Source organism: Trachinotus anak, unplaced genomic scaffold, assembly GCF_046630095.1.
Source record: "Trachinotus anak isolate AG129_WGS33_773 ecotype Australia unplaced genomic scaffold, CSIRO_AGI_Tana_v1 ptg000001l, whole genome shotgun sequence".
In the NCBI taxonomy this organism is placed as follows: domain Eukaryota; kingdom Metazoa; phylum Chordata; class Actinopteri; order Carangiformes; family Carangidae; genus Trachinotus; species Trachinotus anak.
In genome coordinates, this window is record NW_027273852.1 from 3,448,209 (window position 1) to 3,474,926 (window position 26,718).

The 26,718-nt window shown below is 39.9% G+C and overlaps 1 protein-coding gene across 10 annotated transcripts in view; it reads right to left on the reverse strand.

Moving 5' to 3' along the window:
• stxbp5l (syntaxin binding protein 5L) overlaps window positions 1–26,718 on the reverse strand; it is a 131,106-nt gene that overhangs the window by 17,472 nt on the left and 86,916 nt on the right. For 3 of the 10 annotated variants that reach the window (XM_071495779.1, XM_071495646.1, XM_071495509.1), the window contains exons 9-20: window positions 24,298–24,373; window positions 22,812–22,966; window positions 21,980–22,052; window positions 20,897–21,044; window positions 20,199–20,266; window positions 19,215–19,255; window positions 18,318–18,532; window positions 17,847–18,022; window positions 17,251–17,376; window positions 14,443–14,594; window positions 11,555–11,623; window positions 10,203–10,268 (exon numbers count right to left, since the gene is read on the reverse strand). In XM_071495779.1, coding sequence (XP_071351880.1) covers window positions 10,203–10,268; window positions 11,555–11,623; window positions 14,443–14,594; window positions 17,251–17,376; window positions 17,847–18,022; window positions 18,318–18,532; window positions 19,215–19,255; window positions 20,199–20,266; window positions 20,897–21,044; window positions 21,980–22,052; window positions 22,812–22,966; window positions 24,298–24,373 — 1,365 coding nt within the window. Of the gene's footprint in view, window positions 1–1,327; window positions 1,382–4,717; window positions 4,823–10,202; window positions 10,269–11,554; window positions 11,624–14,442; window positions 14,595–17,250; window positions 17,377–17,846; window positions 18,023–18,317; window positions 18,533–19,214; window positions 19,256–20,198; window positions 20,267–20,896; window positions 21,045–21,979; window positions 22,053–22,811; window positions 22,967–24,297; window positions 24,374–26,718 lie in introns of all 10 variants that reach the window. The other 7 variants (XM_071495864.1, XM_071495699.1, XM_071495591.1 and 4 more) reach the window with 4 other exon arrangements.

A 26,718-nucleotide genomic window follows, 5' to 3' on the forward strand; every position in this document is an offset into this window, starting at 1 on the left:
TCAAAGTGAAGATGAAAAGCAAAAGGGAGCCCTCCAGTCTGCGTGCAACACTCACACAGCTTCACAGCAGGACAGGCCGAGGCAATGCAGGGATTTGAAACTGAGGATAATATTAGGTCAACCAATGCGAGACCTGCATCATGACACCACTGTGTCTCAGTCTTATTGTTTTGCTATTGCAAATTTCAAACAGAGTTGCAGCCAACGAGTCATTTGCCTCGAAATATTCTGCAGGAAACTACATCGCAGAGAGAATGGCACTGTATCCTCACACGCACACTCCCCAAACAACACACAGATTACTGTACATCATCAAGACTGTGCACGCACGCACGCACACACACACACACACACACACACACACACACACACACACACACAGTCGCTCTCTCTATAATAGACTTAATGAAAAAACATATTCCTATTGTAGCTATTAACAAGGGACAACACTAATAAACAAGTATTTTAGCCCTGTTACTGACAACACACATCCGACTGACACTTCAGAGGCATGTTTGAACCTCACAGGAAACTTAATGAGCCTCAAATGTGCTGTTGTTGATGACCCAAGTGTGCGTTGAGGCACACAAGGTTGGTCTTTTCAAAATTAAAGTTCTTTTTAAAATTCAGCTTCAAAAATGTCTTCAAAAAATAAAACAATAAAAGCACGTTTTTGTATCTGTCGCATAAAATAAAGTTATTAAATGAGGCAAGTCACAGGAATAAATAAGCACTGGCACATATCGTGTTTTTAGAGGGGACAGCATGTGTGACACTGCAGAAGCAGAGCAAAGAGAAACCTGAGATTGTGATGTGTATGCAGCAGATGTATGGTGGGAAAGCTCAGTATCTGTAATGCAGATGATCCAGTTACAATGAAAAGAAGGCTGTTTAAGAGAGAAATGGTTCAGTTAAAATGAGAGAGGTAGCGTGTGATCCAATCACTGTAGAGCAAGGCTTTCAATGGAGGAAAGGTTGCGTAAAATCAGAGGATGGTCCAATCATGATAAAGCGGTAGAAAGCCTCAAATTTTCAACATGGGCATGAGTTACAAATCACCTTTATAAACACTTGCAAAATGTAGAAGAAACGAATACAGAAGATTTAAATCAAAATAGATTAAAGGGGCATGGACGAACATGCCACGCTGACAGTCTCATGGGCTGGCTGAACAGGAGGAGAGAGTGACAAGTAAACTGAAAGAAGAAAGTTTGAGAGGGAATAAAATCTACGAAAGCAACACAAAAGCCTAGAAAATATGACAAAAACAGAAACTAAATGACTCAAAGAAAATCAAGTGAAAACTGCTGGCTTTCGCCTACCGTACCAAGATCAGTCTTAAGATCTGTTGGCAGACTTAACTTTCTGCCGGGTCCCTTTACTGAAACAAAAGAATAGGAAACAAAGCACCAGTTAATCCTTTCAAATAAAAAATAAGAAATAATAAGAAATAAAGTGTAATCTAAGTCAAAGAATGACAAACAAAAGTGCAAACGAAACAAGATAAAAAAAAAACTCAAACCAAACGAAATAGAATTCACTCAAATGAACAAAGAACCAGAACATGCACATTGGTGCAGTTGCACATGGCAGGCATATTTCAAAATGCATGCTCCATTGTTGTCCCAGGCCAGTGTTCCCAGCTATTTCTACAAGATCAGTAATGAAAGGGGTTACCTTGTGTCTGTTATTTCACCACTTAGCATCGTATGTCTTACAACTACTGGTTGTTGTCTTGCTGAGTTGCAACAAAGCAAGAAGAACACACTTGAATTTACTCTGGATGTAAAACACTGGGGCATGTGTCTAAAATCTGATTGACCTTGACCAAGGTGAAATATGTCAGTTGTGCATTTGCTAAGGCCTGGGATGTCTGACATGGAAGCACAATCAAACAGTGACACCACAGGGCGTCAATACAGAGACCACAGTCAGACACGGGAGGCAACAAAATAACTTGTTTAAACATTTTGCAAGCATTTTGCAGTAAGTAGAGAACTGCAAAGGTCAAAGTTGAGATGTTATGAGTCAGTTTCCCTCTCAAAAAGAAGGCGATATTTCATTGTTTCTACGGTAACTTGGTATGTGGAGGATACAGGATGGTGTTTACATGACGCCTGATAACCTTCAAGACCAGGTGGAAAAAAGAACATGATAATGAATTTGCATTCTCTCTAATCTTGAACATTTTAACAGTACTTTAGATTTGGAAAATGCATCAAAGGAATCAGCCATGATTCCTTTGAAAAAATGTTGACTCAGGTTTCAATCCTTCTGCACAGAGTACCAAAAAAGAAAGGAGTACAGCAGAGGACATGGGGCCTACTGGAGGAAATGGTGACTTTTTTATAGTCTTATAGGCTTATTTTTTTATGAAGTATTTTGAGAAAAAATAGATTTCCTTTATTGAAGGGGGGAAATTATGGTGGGTGTGTGTTCTAATTGAATTTCTCAATCAATGAATTTCTATTTCCATTTTTTCTAGGGAACAAGTAAAGCCTTTCAATTAAGCTTTAATAATGAGATAAAAGATGAGCTCTGCATGTTTCTGTCTATGTGTGTGTGTGTGTTTTCTTCATAATAAACCATGGGGACCAGATGCTGCTGCAACCATGTGAAATGCGCAGGGATACAATGACAGAGAAAATGTTCTCATAATAAACCTGTTTCACACAGATGGGCCCTCTGGTTAACAGTTCAGTGGCTGCCATAGCAGTTCATAAAATGTTTATTGTGAATATGAATAAACAACAAAACACTGCATGTATTACCATTCATTACCATGGGATTCTATAACTACATGCTCGCCGTACCTACTGTATATATTAATTTTGGTCAGTTGAGCAACATTTCACCACGTCTGTGTTGATAAATGAAATCATCACTATAATTTATATGCATTCTTTACATGGTTGGAGTACTTTTTACTCCAAGTTTGGTCTCTTGATGTTTATATAACAATATCATATCACATGTATGACAACAGTTTATAATGGACCAGCTCCATTTGTGACCTCAGCACTCCGTATGTTACTTCATGATGTATTCACTCAAAACTAGAGCAAAATCAAAACGTTTTTTCCTGATGTGAAGTGGGTGGCATCTTTAAAGGTGTTTTATTACCCCAATGACAAAGCATTTGCAAGTAAAACCAATGTTAAAATCCAACATTTGGTCTGTGTCCGTTTTGCTCTTTTTCTGCACTTTTACAGCCCACGGCAGACAAAAATTTTACCTTTCTGACAGACAATACACACACGGCACTAGAGAGATAACGAAAATACATTTGAAGATAAAAAAACACAGCTGGACTGAGAAGTAAAAGAGTTTTTATTTTTCCAGAAGTCTACGTATTTGACAGAATCATAGTAACATATGGAATGCTGAGATCAGAAATGGGGCTGATGTTGTACTTGATCAGGCCACAACACTGATAAATGTACAAAGCAAGCTGAAGTCATTTTTATCAGCACTGCAGCCGGCCTCATAGTGTGCGCCATGCCGTTAGAGATGAGACAGTGATGAATGTTAGTGGAGAGGACAACAAGATGAGATTGTGGGTTTATTGACACACAGTCAGAAAGACACAATTAGAGACATCCAGAGCACCACAGTCTGGTGAAGTTGCATGTTGTCCTCCGGTGGAGGCACAATGATTAACAGCACAGAGAATGAAGCACTAGTGGCTCTGATGAGCGAGGAGGAGAAGTACCCGGCTGGAATACAACCCCTTCCTCTTCCTAAGCCTGCCTGCCTTGCAGAATTACCGAATGATGAAGGATCCAAGGCCCAGATCTGGCACATACAACAAACATCACAATGTCTACTGCCCTGCAGCTGGGGCAGGGAGACAGTGCAACACCAGCAGTCGTCTGCACAAAAGCATGGGACACATTGACAAAGCAGCATCAGACAGTCTACTCCTTACAGCCCCCATCAGCTTGTTTACACTGCAAGCAACTTGGTTGATGGGTCATTCTGTTGTGACCGATCGTCATGCGAGACGATCCGATTGTATCTGGATGGTGAACGGCACCTACAACATCCTGATTATGAGAAATGTATAAGTTTAATTGTATTTTGAAAAATCCAGCGACATTGTCAGAATTTTCTTGCTCAATTGTGAGATTTTCTTCACCAGTTTCTCCCAGTTTGTAGTTTTGAGTCCGTAAACACTGCAGTCCTTGTTACTGCTAACTGCTAACCAACCAATAGGTGCCACCAGTGCAGCAACAAAGACAAGAACCCGCTTCCCATCCACCACCTGTGTGCCCCAATGTATAGGATTTTTTTTAATAATGTCATATCATGTTGTTAGTGTTGAGTTCAAATTTTCTATCAACCGCCAATGGTGGACTTTTAAATGGCAGCAATAAACTTCCATTTTACTCCAGCTACATAGAGTGAAAAATAGCCTTTGCTCTTGATGGTTCATGACCATAGTCAGGTTTTTCAAATTAAATAGCTTTTTTAAATTACTTCCCCGCTTCTGTGTTTGTGTAAGGAATGAAAGGGCTTTTAGTGTCTTGCGCATAATGTTGCTCACAGTGTGGAAGGAGGAGTTAGCATGCAAGGTGCGACAGCGAACCAACCACCTGTCCAAAAAACAACCCAATTATCCATTCTCCTTCCTTTGCTGCATCATTGCCATAAAATAAAAACCACAAGCAGATGTCCATGAAGAGGCTGAGATCCGTGAGACATCCCCTCCTCTTACCATTGTCCAGTAAGTAAAAGACTGGACTGCAGTGGCTGGCTCTCAGACTGGCCACAGGCTCTGGCAGGACGCGGGGCTCATTGTGAAGGGAGGTTGGGTAATGAACTGGAATAGGAGATCCAACAGAAGAGACAAGACTTCAGGGCAACAGGGGAGAGACAAACAGGGTGGCTGAAGTGGGGAGAAGAGAGTCTTGCAGGTAACAGGGAGGAAAACAGTTGAGAGGTTATGAAAACAAAAAGGTTAAGAACAACACTATAGTATCACCACAATATGATACTCAACCGTTTTTTAGCTTCTACTATCACACACAACAGGGCTACTACTAGTACTACTTCTACTACTACTGCTACCATTACTACTACTACATCTACTTTTACTACACCCAATCACCAGTATTTCTAACAACACCAGTTGTGTTTCTAATCTCTAAGGAAATGTTAAGATCATTTTCACCTGATGTTTCATAAAGACAGTTGTTGGTTAAATTGTCATCAGTCATGATCATAATAGAAACTCAAGAAAAGAAGCAAAACCAAAAGCAGAGTGCCAATATTATTTTCTTTTTTTTCCCTGGTGCTGACGTTCGTGACCCAGCACTGATTGGAAGCACTGGGAACAGTGACAGAGGATGTGCACTGCTGACAGGCTGTTAGTGTGACGAAGCCCAACTGTAGCACCTATAAAACTAAGTAAACATTATGTCTATGAGGCCATTCATATGAGATAAGGACTGCTAGCACCAGACCTATGCACATATTGTATATCAATTCAAACATAAAAAGATTCCTCTTGAGCTATTGCAGACATACTGTACACACTGTGACTGCTTCAACATATTGTCTAACAGCAGGATTTACAGACAACTGTCACCAACAATAAAACCGAACACTGAATTAATACATCTGTAATATCTTTCAGTAATTTCAAAACATATTAGTGGGCCTAAGTTTTATCAAACCACCATGAGTTGCAGGAGCCTGTGAGGGTGGCATCAGTTCAGCACAATGTAAAGTTTCAGCTACTACCTCCACCCACTCTCCCGTGATGTGCCCACTGCTAAATATATCCTGCCAGGTCAGGTACTCATCACTGGCATCTCAGCTGGTTAGTCCATCTCCCAGCTGGGCCTGGTCAAGTAAGTCCTGCTACAGCCACACATAGGATAGAGCCCTCGAAGGAAATGTTACTCATAACCCCAAACCAAAATAACAGTCGTCAGGGCATAAAAAAAAGAGGACAACAGAAGGGTGTGGAGGGAGACAGCTTTCCTGCAGGAGAAGGGCCAATTACTTGGCCTAATGACAAAAGGAAGACAGGAAAAAGGTCAGGAAAAGAGAGAGAGAAAGATGTGTAAAGAAGAGTTGAGAGAGATGCCTGCAGTTATTGACACAGGGTGAATCAGCACGATGGCTGGCTTCCTTAATAAGCTGTCCACAGACTGTATATGGCTTTGAACAGACGCAGAACACCTGGTGTGCCAGGGAACGGCCAGACAGCCTCTAATGGCCATAGAGAAGGGTGGAAGTTGATATTCAGCAGGAGGAAACAAACCATGAACTCTCTGCTGTGCTGTCTCATTTGTCTCCAGCCATAACCAATTTATATGTATTCTGAATGTATTTTTATCATGCTTATCATTAATGTTGAAGATACTTTCAACTGTAAAAGAAAATCTCTAAAACCTGTTAAATCAGACTGGCTTAAACTGTCATACTGCTATGAACCACTGTTAACACTTCGATCTTGATTGCAGACTGTAATTTTGAAATTGTTCTTCGCTGAATAGAACTGCCCCACCAATCTGCCTTTTTTCCTTTCTCTGTGTAAATGTTACACTGAATGAGACAGTTTAACACACTGTGTTGTACCGTATCTTTCCCTATCCATCTCTCCATAGCTCTTCCTTTATTCCAGCTCTCCAATTAGAAGGTGACAGGCCTGTATTGGGACAGAATGACCATGACCTAGTCAAAATCACAATGCTGAAAGACTCCCTGCCAAGACAGTAAAGAACATCTTGTCCTGTTCATATGCTCTGCTTAAGAGGCTCAAAAGCAAGGCTGGGGAGTATAAGTGTGAGAACAGACAAAAAAGACAAAGGGCTCAAGGGTTAGACAACGAATTTCTGTATCCTGGACAATACAGAAAAAGGAAACCACAGAAGTGCCGTTGATGTTTAAAAATCTTTAACAACAACAGACATCAAACAGCTGTATTCATAGTGAATTATTGAACATGTAAGAGCGTTGCTTTGTCAGCAGGATTACACAAAAAGTACAGAAGCAATTAGCACCAGCCTGGTGCAGGGATTGGCTGTGGGCCAGGGAAGAACTCTAAATGTCTGGTTCCTATCTGGTTAAAGGGCCAGATCCAGAATTTTTTATCACTGTCCTTAACATTAGGCATTTCTCACCACTTTCATCAGTTTCTCAGGAAATAATGTATGAATCTTGATGTAAAAAAAATCAGACATATTTATGGTGCTGACATCTATGAGTTTGTACAATTTGGTGCAGATCCACGCAGAAATCTGGCACTCACAGACATGTGTGGGATTGTTTGGCCTTGGCAAGGCACTATGTGCTCCAGTGAGTGCCTTTCTACTATTTGGCTTGAAAATGAAGCTTCTTGTCTTCATAGTCTGCAACGCTGTTCATATGCTTGTAGCACAGTCCTCCGACATGGAGCAGCTGAATGTTACGAAAGTGAAAATTTCTGAGTCATTGTTGAGTCACTCTGTTTAGCCTCCTGCAGATAAACTACATGGGTCTTTCTATGCTACTGGTCAATAAGATGTTTACTTCTGTGGTATATCTGCCAACGAGCCCTGGATCTTAAAGAACAGTTTCAGTTTGTACAAATTTTGCTGAGGCTTCATGTTCAAATTCACCTGACAGATCAAAGGCAAAACTCAACTTCTAAAAAACCAGTCCACTATTGACTGATTTTCTGCTGCACCACCGGGTTCGGTAGAGACAAAGAAAAAGTTGGTGCAATGTAAAATGTATATCTAGGTTCATCTATCCATCTACTTATCTGGCTGAGGATTGTAGTAGCAGCAGGATAAGCAAAGCAACCCAAAAATCCTTCCATCATCGCTTCCTGGGTCAACCTGAGGCGTTCCCAGGCCACTAGGGACACTATACGTCATATAATCCCTCCAGTCAGTTCTAGGTCTCCTCCTGGTTGGACATTTTTCATTAATTCAAACCTTTATTTACACTCTGGAAGTTCGTTGAAGTTGCCCTCATTTACAACGACGTTGTGAGCAGATATGATCAATAATAATTACACTTTAAAGACAATTAAACACCTGCAGACACACCTGCAGACACCTAGACATCCTGATCAGATAATGGTTCTATTCTGAGCTGCCCGTCTGCCTAATGGACACGCACTCCTCCCCCCAGGAGCTGCCAGTTTAACAGAGAGAAAGCATTTGTGTGCCCTTGTGACTCTGGGAGGATTTCACATTGACACTGTCTCAGATGAGCGGCCAGAGTATGAGTCAGTCAAAGACTTAGACACACGAGGCCCGTGTCACCACAGTCTGACAAAGCAACGTGGAGCGACAGCAGTGCTGGTGGCCTGAACCCCGTCAAACTGTTGTTGTTTTTTTTTTCAGAGGCTTACAAAATGTCTTAGTGTTGCCAAAAATCCTCAAAGCTTTGATTCTCTGGAAAACACATCAGACTAATAGAATATTTACACACTATGGCACCATGACCATGCTTCAGCACTGACAGATGTGTGTGTAAATGTATGAATTCATCAGCAGCTAATGACATCTTATTATTCAAAGATCATCTGTGGCCTACTCTTGTTTCTGAGAAAACACCGGCTCACTGTACCTCTGCTTAGTTCTAGGAGATAATATTTTTAATACTCTAACATCTCCCACTCCTTCCCTGGGATCACATTTTACAGAAATTCTATTACTTAATAGCACAAAGTTTCAGATGAACCTCGTTCTTTTGGCACGACTTAGAAGTGTTAATTTGTCATTAAGTAAATTGATAGTAGAAACGCCACATGCTATGACAGACATGTTTCAGGTCAGTGTTGGTGCTGATGCTAAAACTCGCTCCTCCCATACACTTCACAGGTTTTATGTAGAAAGAACAACACATTTTAGGGAGAAAATACACCTGCCAAAGTAGTGCATCAACTGTTGCAAAATATTCTCAAAATATTCTGAGCTAAGGCAGACAGAGCTTTGAGGACACAGCATGTCTGCTTGGCAGTGAAAGCACAGATTTACACACAGTTTCTCTCTCCTTTAAACCTTAAACCAGAAAAAAGTTCTGAATTTACTGAGATAAAGTGGTTTCCCATGACAGATCCAAAAGCGCCTGCTAGGTGTTGGACTCATCTCTCTCTGTCTCCCTGTGCTATGTGTCTGTTTCATTCTTTGCAATCACAAACTGTCTTTTCATCTGCCACACACGCCTCAATATACTACAAACAATCTCAAAGATTAAATACTATATTCAGTCTATGATATTCATTACAAGCCAGTCCTCTCATATCGTAAGGTTATCTCTTGCACTCTGTGATCCTGAAACCTGAAGCAAGCAAATGAATATAATAGTACTAACAAATATGAAGGACAATTATATGCTTCATCAGATAATTCCCTACTAAGTAGGGAAGTCTATTTCATTATACATCCTCTAGCATCTAATGCTACAGCCAGGCACTGGTACACAACATGCCAGCAAATATTCAGCTTACAGCAGCTCAAATTAGATTTTTATAATAAATTATGGATGGAAAAAAAATAAATATTTAAATGGTTTTGAGAACTGTTCTGATCTAGTCTCAGACTAGACAAGTGTTGATTTTATAAAATGATGCAGGTTACTGCCACTTCTTATCAAGTGCAGGTTATCAGCACTGCTGCCAGCTGTTGGATCAACACTACCATCCCCATCCTTCGCTCTCTTTATCTTTTATTCTCTCTCTCTCTACACAGGATGCTGGCTCGCTCCTTCACAACAGTCACAGGACTTATCTCTAAGTCCAAGAAAAGAAGAGTTAAGAAAGAGGGACAGTAGATGAAAGGTGTAAGAGAAGTCTTTTCTCTTGCTTACCTTTGTGAAAACGTATAATCATTATACAGCAATGGAATAAAGGAAAACCAGCTGGAGGCTGTGATAAAATGCATCAGAGAGATCACAATATACTGCAACCAAACAGTCTGCTCATACATGACATTTTTTCATAAACAACTTTCCACTGAACCGATTTTCAGCAATTCTACAACACTTCAATACATATAAGAACATTGAACAACAGCTGTCATGTTAAACAGCTGCCATTCTCATCAAGTGAAGATGCTGTGGTGATGGGTGAGGTGTCCACAGGCGAAGCTTCAAAGTGCAAATCACAAGAGACATTTCCACACAGGGAGGGTGGTCTTTGTAGTGGCTGGAATGTGTGTGTGTGTGTGTGTGTGTGTGTGTGTGTGTGAGTAGATTACCTGAAGTGGGCGACTTGCTTCTCTCCATGTCAACGGACTGCTGGTTGTCAGAGAGTTCAGTAAGGCCTGCCGCAGCCAATGGCAGCCAAGAGGAAGAAGTAGAATACACAGAGTCTGTCAGATTATTTCCGTCTTGTCAGTTCTACAAACTCAACAGACGTCAGCTTGGTTGATGTCAGCCACACAGAGCCCCAAGAAAGAGTTCAGACAACGGTTTATTAGAAATCCTTGGTCTATCATCTCTGATAAGTTACATGGTTATTTCCCAGTATTTCATTATTATTTAAGTATTTAAGTACGATATTATGTAGATCAAGGTCTTCACAGATATTTGACATTTGCCCAAGTGGTTTTTGTAGAATCTATTTTGTCTTCTGGAATCTGAGTGGCTGAATCCTGATGTTACCTGCACTACAATCTATCCAGTTAGTTTATTTTGAATTTCCAACAGGTTGGCAATAAAATGTCAATATTCCCATAATTATGCAACTACAGAATGTAGTGCAAATCTTGAGATAAAGTGGCATATACGATCAAAATACAAAACAGAACAAACATCAAATCCGATCATGCACCAAGCACAGGCCATAATGAGAAGTCATGCCTAATCCTTTTTGAAAAACAAACCCAACACATCACAAATGCCAAAATTTCGAATTCTTGTTCCTTTAAGTCTGAACACAAATGTGGGGTGTTTAAGCCGTGTTCATTACGGCTTCATTAACAGTCTTGCTGAGTTGTCACAGTTCAGAAAATTTGGATTAATTAAAATATTTCTCTTTCAAAGTTTCCAGTAAAACATCTTAATGCTAATTCTTCATTTCATATGGCCTTAGAGATGACTGGCATTAAAAAGGGACTCTGATTAAACCTTTACTGAAGAAGAAAATTAAGAATTCCTTTGTAATCTTTGCCTCAAAGTACACCTTATAGTTCTGCGAGGCCCAGTGGATGAGCAAGGCTTTATTCACCCCACTAACTATGCTTCAGTTAAAATATACATCACATGGATCATGTAATATTTATAACTGCCCTTACTTAACAGACTCAAAGGATTGGCTCTCTTTCTGCAAAGGACGTACCGCTGGACATGACTGGAGTAGGCCGGGTTGTTTTATATGGAGAAATACAAATATGATATTCTGCTGTAAGATCAGAAACAACCACTTTCATTCCAATCATCTCTTTGGTTTGTCCCTTTGCTTTTAGTCCACATCATCCCTTCCCAATCTCACCATTTCTTTCAACCCTGTTGTCTGAGTATGTTCCATCAAAACACCGCCCCATCACCCCATCCCTCCCGCACACACACACACACAGAGGCCCCCAGCCTTTAGGAAGGCCTGACTTACTCTGGTAGGATGTACGGATCCTTTTCTTTGAATCTGAGTAAAAGTTAGACAGGCCACGCATGCAAAACTCTGTCAGGCAGGCCCACATGCCCACATCAGCAGCCACAGAGTCACCAAAAGGTGGGAGGAGGAGGAGGAGGAGGTGGAGAGGGAAAGAAGGAGTGGTGGAAAGAATGGAAGGTAGGAATAAAGAGTGAGGAGTGGAAGTAGAGATTCAGGGCAAGGAGAGATGAGGGAGGACGAGAAGGTGGGAGAGAGAGAGAGAAAGGTAGCATAGATGTATAAGCGGGCAGAAAGTAGAAAGGAGAGGAATGAAAGAAACAAGGTTAGAGTGGAAAGAAGGTGAAGTTAAGTAAGAGAGGAAGGATGGATGGGGAAGGAATGATGTTATAGCATTTTAGGATGTCGGGAAGGGAGGGGAGGAAAACGGAGGGAAGGGGGAGAGAGAAGAACACAGGCTTAGAGTGGAAAAGAAAGTGAGTGCAAGCAGCAACCGAGTTAGTATCAGGGGAGGACAGACAAGAAATACCAGCTAGTCCTACAAACCCCGGAAACGCTGATGTGATTGGTCATTTTCACAAGACGTAAACTACTGATAGCAGGGAACATGAAATGACTTACAAAGCAGCATCAAAGTAATCCCCTGGTTGTATCAAATAACTGATTTACATTTCATTTCGTTCATATGCCCCTTGCCTTAGACCTACTATCCTAACACATGTAGGCTGGTAGTAACAATGTACAACACTACAACTGGAGAAACACACCTAACAAGATCCATAACTAAGCATCATTTGATCAAATGAATACACTGCATTTGACTGACATGTATATATAGAATACACATACACATATGTGTGGTGATAACAGCTAAAAATGTTGTGGGAGGGACAGAAAACTATATTCGCACAAGTTGGAATATTACAGAAACTGAAGAGGCCAGCGGCTGAAAACAGTTACGTAAGTGCTTTGTATTTCTCTCCGTCTTTAACTGTGTTTTTGAAGTTTTGTCTTCAGCGCTCGAGATCATAACACCGCCACCTGGGGTACAGAAAAAGGGCATGCTTGCCTGTTTTTTATATTTCCTTCCATCTTAATATCGATTTTAAAGACCTAACACAGAAAGACTTCTTCAAAAGAGGAAGTTGGGAACAATAAGTGCTGTGGTAGTCAATAAAAGCACTTATGTAGCGGCAAATGAAAAGAGTTGGCTGTAAAGGCCAAAGTTGTCCATCCCTTCATCTAACTTGATACTGCCCTCACACAAATCTTGTGTACATGTAGAGCTTAAAGGGCCATAGACATCAAAAATACTAAACCACTGGAGCACTGTGCCCTCAAATCTAAAGGTTAGGTTGGGGTCAAATTAAAGTGTGCCTTGTGTTATACACAATCATTTCTGTGCGGTGGGGGTGAATATCTTTACTGTAAGTTAGTATAAATAAGAGGCTGCCTTCGGCGAGACCGTCACCAGCCAAGATCAGTAGCAGAAAAAGGGAGGCAGGGGTCAGGAAGTACAACGAGACCTCTGTGGCTTTTGACTACAGATCTACGCTCAAGCAGGACTGAAAAACAGAAATGACAGAGAAATCAAATGATAACATGCATAAAAATGCTGACGTGGAATGACACACAGCTTGTTAACATGCACTTCATATCATAGTGCAGATGTGTGACAGGCATACTGAGATGGACAAGTGTTTTTGTCTTTGTTTGTTATGGTGTGACAGAAACAGAGCAAAGAGAGGGAAGAGACAGAGTTGGGCTGATGCAGGCTTTTGAATGCTGATACAATTACCTCCATTCTTAGATTTAACTAGATGTTGTTGCACTATATTTGGGATTACTAACTGGATTTTGTGCTAATAGTCAATGTCTCTTACACTCACCCTTTTCATGGTAACTCAGAGTAGAAAACCTCTGATACATAATTTATGTCTGACAATAAAACTGAAACTTGGGCTGTAGCATCTTTTATTTGAGTAAAAATAGAAATACTACCAAGTAAAAACACTTTGTTCAAAGTAAAATTTCTGCATTTCAAAATTCACTTGAGAAAAAGACAAAAAGTATGACTGGTATAATGTACTTAAATATCAAAAGTAAAGTACCTGTTATGCAGAGTGGCCCCTTTCATTGAGTTCTATTGTTAGATCTTTTATATTGTACTCAGAGTATTGTGTTCATAAATTAATATAAATTGGTAAATATTATCAGAAAATCATGCTTCATTAAACATGGAGCATTGGGCTTAGTTTATCTTGGCTTTAGCTCAAGTTTGGGATAAAGCTAAGCTAAGCCAACTGTTGGCCAGTTAAGTTTACTGTATGCATCATACATGCAACAATGCATCATATTTTATAGGCTCATTATATTTTTATATGTAAAATAATGTGTATGTACTCTGTAAAGTAACAAGTTTCTATTGCCGTCAGATCAATGTACTGGGTTAAAAACTAAAATATTTTTTTCTGCAAGTATAATTTCTCAGAAAACAGAAATACTAGAAGTACCTTTCTGAGGTAATTGTACTACAAGTACCTGAAAATGTCTCTAAGCACTGTACTTAGGTAAATGTACTCAGTAACTTTTCACTAACTTTGATTTAATTAAGGGCTTAAGAACAGTGATCAACAGTGATCAATTTATACAGGGAATGTAATTACACCACCGTCATCATTGATTTCAGATCATTCATAGTGAGATTCGCCTGACTGATCAGTCAAGCCTTGGAAAATAGAAGAGATACAGAGGAAGGAAACAGAGGAAAAGCAAGATGAAAGAACCAGTAATGACTACATTTTTGGCACCTTCTTGTGTGGATGCACAGTGAGTATTAGTTGCGTACGTGCATGTGTGTGGCGGGATCCCGGAGATGTGTGCGCTACCTGAGGTGGACTGTCTGTTCCTGCGGGGGGAGCGGGTAAGGCGCTGGTAGGGGTCTGCGGCTCCATACAGATCCAGTGTCGACAAACACAACAAGATGGTTTTCTGCAAGTAGTCCACTACCGCCAGGCCGTTACAGTTCCCAAACGCCAAACTGGACACACACAAATACACACACAGACACACACACATATACATTTACATGGAGGAGAAAGACATTTACACTGTTAGCAGATTTATTTCACCAAGTTATTCTCATTGTCATTAAAGGTGCAACATGTAGCACAATCAAACACTGTCAAATTAACTGCAGCATTGTCTTATAATTACTTCATCTCACATTGAGTGCCTTTATCTCACAGTGCTAGTGCTGCTGTTTTTGAAAATGAATTCCAGCTTTCCAGTGAGCCCCCCTCTGCTCTAGAGCCTCTGGCAGTAGTTTTTCTATTTGTCTCTGTGCAAAAGATGTTCCAGTTGATCAGGCACTGACCAGAATTAGACTATTTTTTACAACAAATGACTCCATCAGTGGCCTTTCAATACAGCAATTGGAAAAAAAAGATCAAGTAAGTGAAACAAAAACATAAAATGTCAGTCAGTTTTATGCTGCCCAGTCCATCACTGCTCTCCCACATCCAGCATGCAGATGTCTGGCCCAGTTTATATTCCTGTCACATGGTCAGATGGTTCAGGTTGGGACTACGGCATCGGCAGTGTTGTCTCCAATTAGGACATTTTACCAAGTGAAAGGACAGGGTTCTTTTCATGTCATCCATGAAAAACCAATTCCAAGACAATGATTACCAACCTTTCAGTGTTTGCGACATTTAAACATAGTGTGAGCCTTACAACACAAGCAGTAAAGATAAAGATGACATTACCGGGAACAAACAAACACATTCACAGATCAAAACTAGAGGCTCAACAGCTGGAGAAAAATGATGGTGGAAAAAAAAAAACATCCCGATACTGTGTGTGATCTCTGATGTAACGGTCATATAGAGAATAACAACTTTAACCACCCCTAGCCCCTTTTTAACCTGCAATTTCAGAATGTTCAAAAGGAGCATAATCAGCCCAATGCAAACAGTATTGCTACCATTACTGCTGTGCAGAGCTCCATTAATTTGAGATACATTATGCAGAAACAAGGGTATTCCCAGTGAGAAGCTGCAGCAAAGTGATAAATTTCTTTAATTTCAGCTGTCAGCGAGGTCTCTTTATGCACTATGCACATTTATAAATAGTAAAAAAAATGTAGTAAGACTTGGAATAAACAACAGTAAACTTTTCCTTTGGTGTAGATGTTAATGCCGTGAAGATGACCAGAGGAGACAGCCTTGTCTTTATTGTGACTTCAGTAATGAGAGGGAATTAATATGGTTTATGATTTATTGCTGTCATTATGTAGAGTTCCCATGTTGCTGTTCATTACTGTGCTACAATGTAATCTTTCTTTTGTCTATATACTATGCTGACTGTCACCACTTTAACAGATGTTAATTTTTCCTTATTTTGAATCAAGTATGTCATATAGTGAAGTACAAAGAAACAGAAAGTTTTTTCTTTTATATGAGTCAAAATGAGTGTGTGTGTGTGTGTGTGTGTGTGTGTGTGTGTGTGTGTGTGTGTTGTCATAAGAATGTGTGAGGGAAGTGAAAAAGAATATAATAAAATAAATCAGTGTCTGCATTTTCATTCAAGCTGTGAATAGCTTTAGTGGAGAGAGGCCTCGACACAAAGAGCTTTTATAAAAAAGTTCTGTGATTTTATTGGTTTCTGTCAACAGAGCTTCTATTCACAACAAAACCACACAAGTGGTCTTAAATCCTTGTGCTCAGGAAGTCATTCAATTTCTCTTCCACATCAGTACGACATGTTTCAATAATTCCCAAATTTTAAAAACTGAAATACACAAAAATGTCAACCATTACTCAAGTCAACATCAGTTAGTTTAAAAAGTATTAAAAGTAAGCTCAATTCATGGTTCTGTTGATACCACCCTGACCTTCCCTTAGTGTATTCAATGTTATAGCTATGGTCTGAGAAAGAATTGTGTCTCTTTCAAACTCAAACCTATTCACAGGAAACCACTCAAATACTGTTCTGACCTCATGTTCAGGGTATATTAACTATATGCATACTGTATAATGCAGTCACTGTGTCCTAATATAGAAAAAAATAGACTTCTTGTGGTGTTCTTCACTTCCAGCCTTATACAACATTTTTGTATACAAAACTGTTTCAAACAACTGCAGCCATATTGCAGCCTGATACAGTTAGTTAGCCTATTTCCCCAAGTATTTCTCTAATACTCCAGAATACTCACCTTATATAATTAAAGACACAGATCAATGGAGACACACAACCCAGATGGGAAGAACAATGCATACAAGCAACCATGCTGTGTGTGCAGTTTAGCATCAGTGTACAAAATGACATCTGGAGGTCCAAGTTTGAACCACTGTCAAACCGTCCCTTTTTGCTGCAGTTTGGCACCACCAACGTGCAATTCCTCCATTACAACTCTCATGGACAGAACTATACTGTGCGTATCTGGGCTAAAGCTATGATGTACAGTGCTTCTCCTGTCAGTTAAAATTATTATTGGATTAATATTGGAATTGGAATAATATTAATGGATTGCCGTCCTGGGTGCCAACTACCAAAGATATGGAACTGATTATCATGATGGATATGAGAAATCCCTGCTCCACATTCCTAATCTTGATAGACAAATGAGTAATCACACAGATGGATAGGTAACCGAGCTGACAGACAGACAGACTGTCAAGCATCTGGTGACTTACAGGCCATAGGCAGAGTTGATGTCCAGGCTGGTGATCTGTTGTGGAGGTTCTCCATCGACCCACAGCAGCTGGATGACCAGCTCTGCCTGGTAGCCAGGGGGGACCCGCACCACCCGGTCCTTCACCCTGGAACAGACATACAGTAGAGGTTAGAGGAAGGTGTAGACATACAGTACATTGCGAGAAAGTTAAGTTGTGTCACCAATATCCTATCAAACATGTTTACTTCCACAACAAAATTTCACTGGAAAAATTAGTGCAATATATAAATTATATATATATAATACTAATGTATATATTTGTTAGACCCACTAGCAAGCAACGGCAAGGGTAGAATTATCGTTTTGTGGTCGTATGCCTCCGCCACTCAGACTAGTTTCAGGTTACGTCCTTGTTTATCTTCATCAGTCTGTATATTTATCTATTTTTTATCTACTATAAAATATTTTTTTAAAAAGTGGTGGGTCATTGTTCTGCTGTTAGTCTGTTAGTTCGCGCCGCATTGAATATTATCGGCACACTACAGGACACAGTGATTCATCTGATTTGCTGTTGTCTGATGCAGTGAAGCTATGACGCATATGAAGAGGTGTTACTTGAGGCAGGGGATGCTGTCTTTGAGACCCTCTGGTGTTCCACTGCTGGGGCTTGCTGGGTGCTGGTGGTGGGGCTGGGGTGAGTGGGGGCTGGGCTCTGAGAAGCAGGGATTGTTCTCATTCTCCGACGGCGAGATGACATCCTCCTGCTCACACTGCAGGCGCACCTCTAGCGACTGGGGATGGCACAGATACAGAAATATGGATTTGTCTATCCATCTGTCTGTCATAACTGGAATCCATAACATTGACTATGGTCAGTCCTCTAACAATGTGATTACTACAATGAACTACTACCATTGAGTTAATGTTATGCACATACAGGTACAGTTTGCTCTAAAAAACATAAGTGTAAGTGAAAAACATCCACTTAAGATGCGAAAGCAGGAGACTGTAAAAGTTACATCAGACTCCCCTGTGATGCACAAAACCACCAGGAGGAAAACCCCTTTTGATTTGCATTTCACTCACCACTATCTGAGTGTTGGCATCATATTTGCTGAATCGATACAGGATGATGTGGGCTGAGATGCCGACCACACAGAAGATGCGACTCTGAGGGCACCAGCTGACCATCTGAACAGCAAAGGGGTCCTCCTCCACCAACTCGGCAGCCCGACCCTCACCAGGCTTTGGCTTCTCAAACACTTTGGAGGTCTTCAGCTTGTATAACATCTGCAGTGTGACTGGTTAAAGCAACTTTGGTGAAAATATTGTTACTGCCGAATATACTATGACTGGCAACATGCGCAAAATGAGAAAAGAGGACAACTGACAGCGCCAGTGGAAACACCTACACAATGAAGAAATATGTTGCCCAGTGCAACAGTATGGTATTACTGTAGTATTTTTGAATGTGGAGTGGAGTTCTGTGGCATGAGTGCATAAGCTTTATTGAATGATGTCCTGGCGATCTAGATCATAGGATAAATTAAGGGTCCAAGCAGCGAAAGGTGCTGGATAGCAATTAATCTGCATCAAGAAAGTAACGCCAAATGTGATGCAATCCAACTAAATACCATCCACAGACCACAGGTGTAAATAAAATATCTCAAAAGCTTTTGAAAAAAATCACACATTGACACTACACGTTTTTAGGGTGTAGCCATTTGTGAAAATGACAAAGGCCTTATTTACATTGTGCCTTATTTGTTGTGGAACATGGGGCACCATGGTACAATTCATTTGCTCTGAGTTTGGAGCCCGTAGCAAATCTAAAATGACTCAACATGGAATTTATGAAAATATACTGTGTATTTGAGCATGCTGCGTAACAAAAGCCTGAACTGAACAAAATGAATCACTTCATTATAGCTAACACACAACGAGAGACAGAGAACGACTGAAAGGTTTAGGGAGTAGACTCACTTGCAGATGCGTCCCAAAACTTAATTGATCCGTCAGCGTGTCTGAGCAAAGAAAGAGAACAGTTTATAGTGTTGGTCTTTTAGGCAGAGTTAGTATATTCAATCACTCACGGGCCCTGTTCAGACCTGGCATTTACATGCATCTCCACATGTCTCTAGTGACCACTTGTGATTGGATCTCACTTCTCCACTCAAAATGCAAATAAACACATGTGCCGGAGGGGCAAGGAGGGGCTGAGTGACTCATTGCACTGCACAGCTCTACAATGAAATAAGGTTTTAGGCATTAGAAATAGTAAAATGAATATTTTACTATTTCTAAGTGATGATGAAGCTGTGACGGGACTAATTAGGCTATGGCAGAGGTGGTCCTTCAATGTGGCCCAGGGCACATTTGTGTTCTCACTGATAAAAGAATGCAACCACCACCACCAGAGTGGATCAGGAAGTTAAGGGAAAAGGTGGGCATAAATTACAGCTATCTTAGAAGTTATCTTAAAAGTCTGGCAATGATTAGTCTCCTCTTGGACAACAGAAACACTATGAGCCCAGAATTCATACTCTGCACTACAGGGAAAATATCTTTAGGCAGGCCTTATATTGCTGGATTGCTGCTGATATCTGTAAGTGTTACCCAGAGGCAGCCTCTCAGTGTGCATGTCTCAGAACAGGTTAACATCTCAGCCCACCCCATACGTTACAGCATGGCCGCAGGCTGCTCTGTGCTGCCTGTGCTGAGGTTGGCTCAGACCCAAATCACACTCATAAAGCACCAGAAACATAAAATATAAATCACAGTCATCCGGTCATGTCACAGTGTGAGTGAAGACATACATGCAGAATTGCAGAATTGCGATGGATGCTTGGCACATTTTATTTCCTGCAACTTTAATGGTTAATGGGTTAATGGTTCCCACGTGTTTGGACTTGTTATAAAAGGTCTTTCTGTACCTTCAAAATATTTCTGTCAGTATTTCTGCCTTACCCCGTGATAATGATCTCTGGGTAGGTGTGAGAGCCTAACGTCCATGTTCCTCCAGCGATTGGCCACTCCTAATATGGTTACAGACAGAGATTAGTGATTATTTTGAAAACCCAATCACATCATCTTTTGTTTTTCTCCTACAGGGCCCTGTTGGTAAGATTTCATTTTATTTATTTTTGCTTCAGTTTTAAAAAGTACATGCTCAGATACAAAACTGCAATGATTAAAATGATGCATGTTAATGGTAATCCATGAATTGCTTTTAGCTGCAATTTATTTTTTAAAGCTGGATTTTCTTAATAAATGCAGTTTATGTTTTATGCTACAGTAAATAGCATTTACTGTGCAGTTTAATGTTGATAACGTTGAGAGACCAGAGGCAAATGTTCTCTTTCTTATCAAAGTACCAAAGCAGTGGTGTGCACAGGCAGGCCTTTATACGAGTACAATTATACCTCTTTAATGATATCTGTCAATGGTGTACTGGGAAGTTGTTTGATTACATTGCTAAAAAAGTAGATTTATTTTCATTCAAACCTTTTGAATGAGCAATATGCTCAAACATCTTAAAGAAAATTAATTATCAAACAGACTGAACCTGGCAAAAAAGGCATATAATATGATATGTTATAATAAAATGCACAATAATGTGTGTAAGAATAGAATGGCATTTGTCCCTTATAATTCCCCTTTCCTACCTTTTGGCTGTAGCCGGTCTTCTTGTGTTTAGCCCCTATAGAGTAGAGGATGGGGATAATGTCGGGTGGACAGTCTGCAAAATAAGCTGTGCAGGTAACCGGAGACTCATGGATGTCCATGGGGTAAGGGTTCTCAAAAACAGGGAAGCTGGCAGATGAGGCAGAAAAAAAGTTATCATGAAATAACAAAGAGATAAGTGAATATCTGAGTACATGATAAAACCTGAAAAAAAAAATTACATTGGGTTTACATACTTTTTATCGACCTTGACTTTTAAAATCTCTTGGTGTAAAATTCACCAAACTTTAAAAAACTGAATTACATGACCAAAATGTATGACACTTTGTAACATTGTCTCTGGCATTACCATGAGATTGCAGGTGAGGTAAAAATAGCGCAGCTATGAGCTTGCATGAAACTATGGCGGTGCTAGTGCAAAACCTACTCTGATCATTTAAATTACATTACAAATACAAACTGTAATAAACGTTAGGGTGAGGATACATACTATAAACCTGCAGTTCTATGAACTGTCAAATCTACCAGCTCTAGGTGCAGGCTAATTTATGATGGTAATAACGAACACAATATAATGAAGACATTTAACAGCTAATCAATGAGCTGACATTGTGGACAATCTGGACATGTTATCAGATGACATTTTTATCTAATAGCTTTAATTAGGTAACCTAATTAACTAGGTGACATCATTTATGCACAAGAGTTTTGCTGCTATTCAAATGTATTCCCTAGCCTTAGGCGCTCATCTGTCAAACCTGCACCACATCAACACCTTTCACCTCCATCTTCATTTCTTTCAGTAGTGATAACTAGTTAATTTAACTGAAGTGGTAGCATTAGCACCACGATAGCAAAGTGGGATGACAACATCTAACCTCTGTTTCTCCCTGAAGTATAGACACTGATTGGTCCGTTCACCCTTTTTAATTTTGTTGTTGACTATGATGGGATTTGTCTCGTGGATGAAAGGTGTATACTGTGTTTTCCCCTGAAGTAATACCAGGACATATCCCCTCATGTAAAAACAATGACATGGCTCAGTCCATATGTGAAACACATACTTGCTTTGTGTCAGATCCACCACAATCAGGTCCTTCTCCAGAAGCACCACCACTGCATAAGGCTCCTGGACCTCTGCAAGACACAAAGCCAAACTGAAAAGGATAATGCTTAATCTATATGCACATCAATTACAAACACACTTTGAAGGGTTTTTTGGATAATATTTAATTCAAAAGTTTTTGCAGAGAGATTGTGCCTTTAATAGAATCATAATTTTTACATTTGACTGTTGATTATATTGAATACATTCATATATATAAAAAAAAACAGATATAAGAAGTTCACAAAAAAGTAGAAAACAAATTTTGAAAAGGCGAGGTTATTTGTTTTGAAGACTTTTACAGAACCCTCAATCCTGAAGTAGTGCAAAACAAAAAAAAAAACATTTAAAAATCTACTTTCTGTTTAGTAGCCAGAATATTTTTTTTCAAGAGGGCAGAAGAGTCTTTGAGGACTTTAGACATGTCTTAAAAAAGAAAAGAAAAGAAAAGAAAAGAAATAAGAGTAAGAGTTTCATTTGTAACTTTTAAGGAAACAGTGTTGTATTTGTGATTTCAGTGTGATCAAAAGATTGTATGAGATGGTGTTCTTTTTTTCCTTTTTGCTGATTTGTGACTTTTTAGACTTCGGTTTGTGTTTTGATTCTTTTAATATAATTTCAAATAAAATTCCACCCACCTCCATGGTATAGCAGCAAAAAAATTCAGAGGTTGATAAGTCAAAATTTATAAAACAAATAAAACCAAATCGTTCTGCCTAAACCACTGAGCCGAACCCAAAAAAATGTGTCACACCAGGTTTGTCAGTGTCAGTGTCAGTGTATGCATTTACCGTTGTTGTAGGGAGTCTCACAGAGCGCCATGAACTCTACAATAGGATAGTCCATCTCGAGCACAGTGATCGCTTTGCCGTGCATGATGGTTAAGGTTGGTCGCCGTCCTGCCTTGTCATACGAAAGACCTCCAGAGAAGATAACAAAAGGCTCGCTGTTGTGGAGGGAGAACAGGACTTTAAGAAGGGTTTCTCAGAGTCTCTATCAGTTGCTAGGGCAATAATTAAATGAATGAATGAATGAATTAATAAATCAAATAATCAGTCAGTTTAACCATTTCTAAGACATGTATTTGGCTTTCAATCTGTTTATAAGATGCCTATGATAAGGCACTGACAAAATAAAATTTGTGAAAAAATGAATGTTCATTCTTACAGCTATGGAGAGGTGGCCTTCCAACTTAATGAAGAAACTGATTGAATGAGTCTGACTCTTATCTCAGATGTTACATGTCATTCAACACAATTTAGCTGTAAGATGTATGACAAGATGACATTTTTATTTTAATAATATATGTAACATTCATAAATACTTTGATTGTTAGGTTTCTGCTTTGCCTTCTCCTCACTCCCTTGTGTTTCCACTGTGTTCACCTCACTGGTGTTTCCTGTTTGTAGCCAGCTTGTCTGTCTCTCTGTTTGTGTGTGTGTGTGTGTGTGTGTGTAGATGCACAGGTGTGGCTTCCAGGTTACTCCTCCTGCTGTTCCCCTACACACCGATGCCTCATCACTCCAACAGGCTGCTGCAGTGTATATAGACCCCGGCTCCTCACCTTTGTGGTAACAGCGCTGCAGCCATATTCTCATTGTCCTGGCATGAGTAAATTCCTATTTGTTTCCTGAACCCGGTTTAATTCCCTGTCTACCTGAGCCTCCCCTTCATCGCCACCTGCCTCCTTGTGCTCCAACCTTATCCAGCGCTCCACCATTGCAAGCCTGGATTCTCCTCCCTGTACACTGTCTGCCCTGCTGCCTCCCACTACTCCAGCCTGATCCATAAACTGACTGTACTGAATACAACATCTTCGGGCTGGAATCAAGCAAATCCACAGTGAAGTGAACTGAAGCTGCATCAACTACAGATGCATAGATGTTAAAATGTTTCATTATCTTGGTAATTGTACTCCAGGAGTTAAAAAAAATAAAAAATCAACCAGCTGGAGATTAGTAGGCTGTTTTTATCCACATACCAGAGTTTAAAAGCACAGTGTATCCTGGATAATTTCACTCACTCCCTCCCCACAAGCAAATTTTAAGGGGCTGCAATCATAGAAAAATGCTTTTCCAAAAACATGACTGCTTGTGTTGGTGGCTTATGATTATCACTAACTGGGGTACCATAAACAACAATTTCACTACATTATAAAATAACCAAAGGGTAAAAAGAAACGTTCTACTTCACAAAATTGTGTTCATTTATTGTAACCGGAAAGACAGAATATAATCAGGAAATGTGGATCTAAATGTTTATTTAAAAAACACACACCTGTTCCTTGAGGTCTTGTACTCCACTTTGAGTATAGGTTTACATGACTCCTTCCTCCCATCCTTCTGTATCTTTCCTGAATTAGAGAAAAGAGCAAAAAGTGCACAATATTTAAAGACAATACTACAATATACAGAAAAAGTCTTGAAGTCTTTTCCATCCTCAGTTCTACCAAAACCAATACACACTTACCTTTTTCTGCAGTATTTGATTAGAGTTTCTTTTCTGTGTGACAATTCAAATTACTAAATCAAAGGCAGAAAATGGAAAAGCTTTCATTAGTCTCCAACTGTTATTGTCTGCTCTGTTTTTTTCCTCCATTTCAGGCTACTCATTATATTCAGCATAACTACCTCAATAGCTGCTTCATTCAAAGGACCAATGCACCACTCCAGGCTCACAACACTGTCCTCCACAGCTCTAATCATAAAGTAATAATAGCAACTATTATGTCTCTTTATTAAATTGTCCATGACATAGTTCCACAACAACTGTACTTTTGTTCCTGTTCCCGCTGATTTCTGCGTGCTGCCTCTGACTCTTTTCTTTATGGAACGGCAGAGTGGAAGTTACTGCATTAAAAAGTTTTTTTTTTTTTTACCTGCTTCACATAATGAGATGATTTTGCCTCTGATATAAAGAGGACGTCCCTTAGCTGGAAGGCATTGGGACCGTGGACACAGTGCTGCAAACAAAACCCCAGCACTAATGTGACAGATTAGTAGCTCCCTTAAACACTGCAGGTCTGGGAGCACATGTCCAGCTGTTCTTGAGCTGTGCATGTGCCTGTAGTATAATTTGTTGTCATACAGGGTAGTTACCCAAACTGGATTTCTTTCTGGTGAAGCATTTGTCGCTTCCATTCGGTATGCATCTGCAACATGAGACGGTTATACCACTTATTTGGCTGTACTCCTGTGATGCTCTCTCCTACGGCCACAGAAAACAGCAAATGAATTACATTTCATAATGTACCATCACACCATCGACTTGTCTTCAAGACCCATTTCCAACTACACGTCTCAGTTTATCTTTATTAACAGGTTATGTACCACAGGCTTTTCAGGTTGCAGTAATTAAACCTCCACTTAAAAAGCCTACTCTTGACCTAGATGTTATGGGCTATCACCGACCGCCTCCTCCGGAGAGGTGAAAGCCAGATAATGTTAATTCAAGCAGCAGCGATCACATTAACGAAGACAATGAAAACGGACCTGTTATTCCCTGTTTTATGCAGCAAATAAGACAAAAATACAGGAGATATAATTTATCAAATTTACAGATACAGTTATTTTATGTTGTCGGTGAAGATCTCCTCCAGCATGTTGGACTGCAGACCTCCAGTCTTCCCTTTAGTTTACATCACAACATCTGAGCACAACCAGTGACAGCAGTGCAAAGCATAAGGCAGGATGTGAGCATGAAAGCATTTAGAGCACAGATGTGATGGGTGTCATGGTGTGATGCTTGACTTGCAGTGTCCTGCCAGAATTAGTTCATTTATTTATTAATAGAACAGAGGGAGTGTTTCATTCCCAGGAGATGACACAAGCACTGTTCACTCTTCTTCTGTTTTCCATAATTCACCTCTATTCATTTTCAGCTCCCTCTGTCCTGTTCTTTCCCGTTCCTTTCACTCTCGCTCTGTGTAGTACCAAATATCTGACACATAAACAATCTGCTGGTGTCTTAAGGCCCGCTGCCCTGTCCCCAAAATTCATCGCCCACGTCCTTCCCTCTCGCCTTCCTGTTTTGTGATTTTTTTGCCTGAGATCACGGATAACAAGTCACAGTGAGGAACTATTCGTCACCAGACATCTGACAACATATGGGTGCCCCGCCAGTACACAAACCACATCAGAGTAAGAAAGAAGCAGAAGAAAGACTAGTCAGAGGAAGAGAACTGGTGTGGAAATCATTCAACCCAGTATTCTCCCCTGACTTGGCAATGACACCCATCACATATTACATTGTCATTTTCAGATTTGCTTTGTCGCATTTGTAAATGTGCAGATACTTGACAAAGAGCTGGGTTTGAATAATACAGAGCTGATGCTCTACACAGTCAGTTGCATTGGATATTAAAGCCCTTGATAACCAGGAGTAGCCCCAGAAAATTGATAACACTATGTTACTAATGTTTAAAATATACATTATGATACAAACTGACAAATCTGATTCTGTTGCTATTCTATTCAACTGACTCGCAGAGTTATACATAGCACTTAAAGGTATATCACCTGTGTGTGTTTTATGTCTGAAAACCATCGCTGGAATATTTTTGCACACTGTAATACACACTGCTATGTGATGTTTTAATTGACATTAAAGTTCAGAGCTATAACCATTTTTATACTCAAATAAAACACAAATATTTGCAATTCTAAACTCAGAACTGAAATAAACAAAAAGCTACGGCTC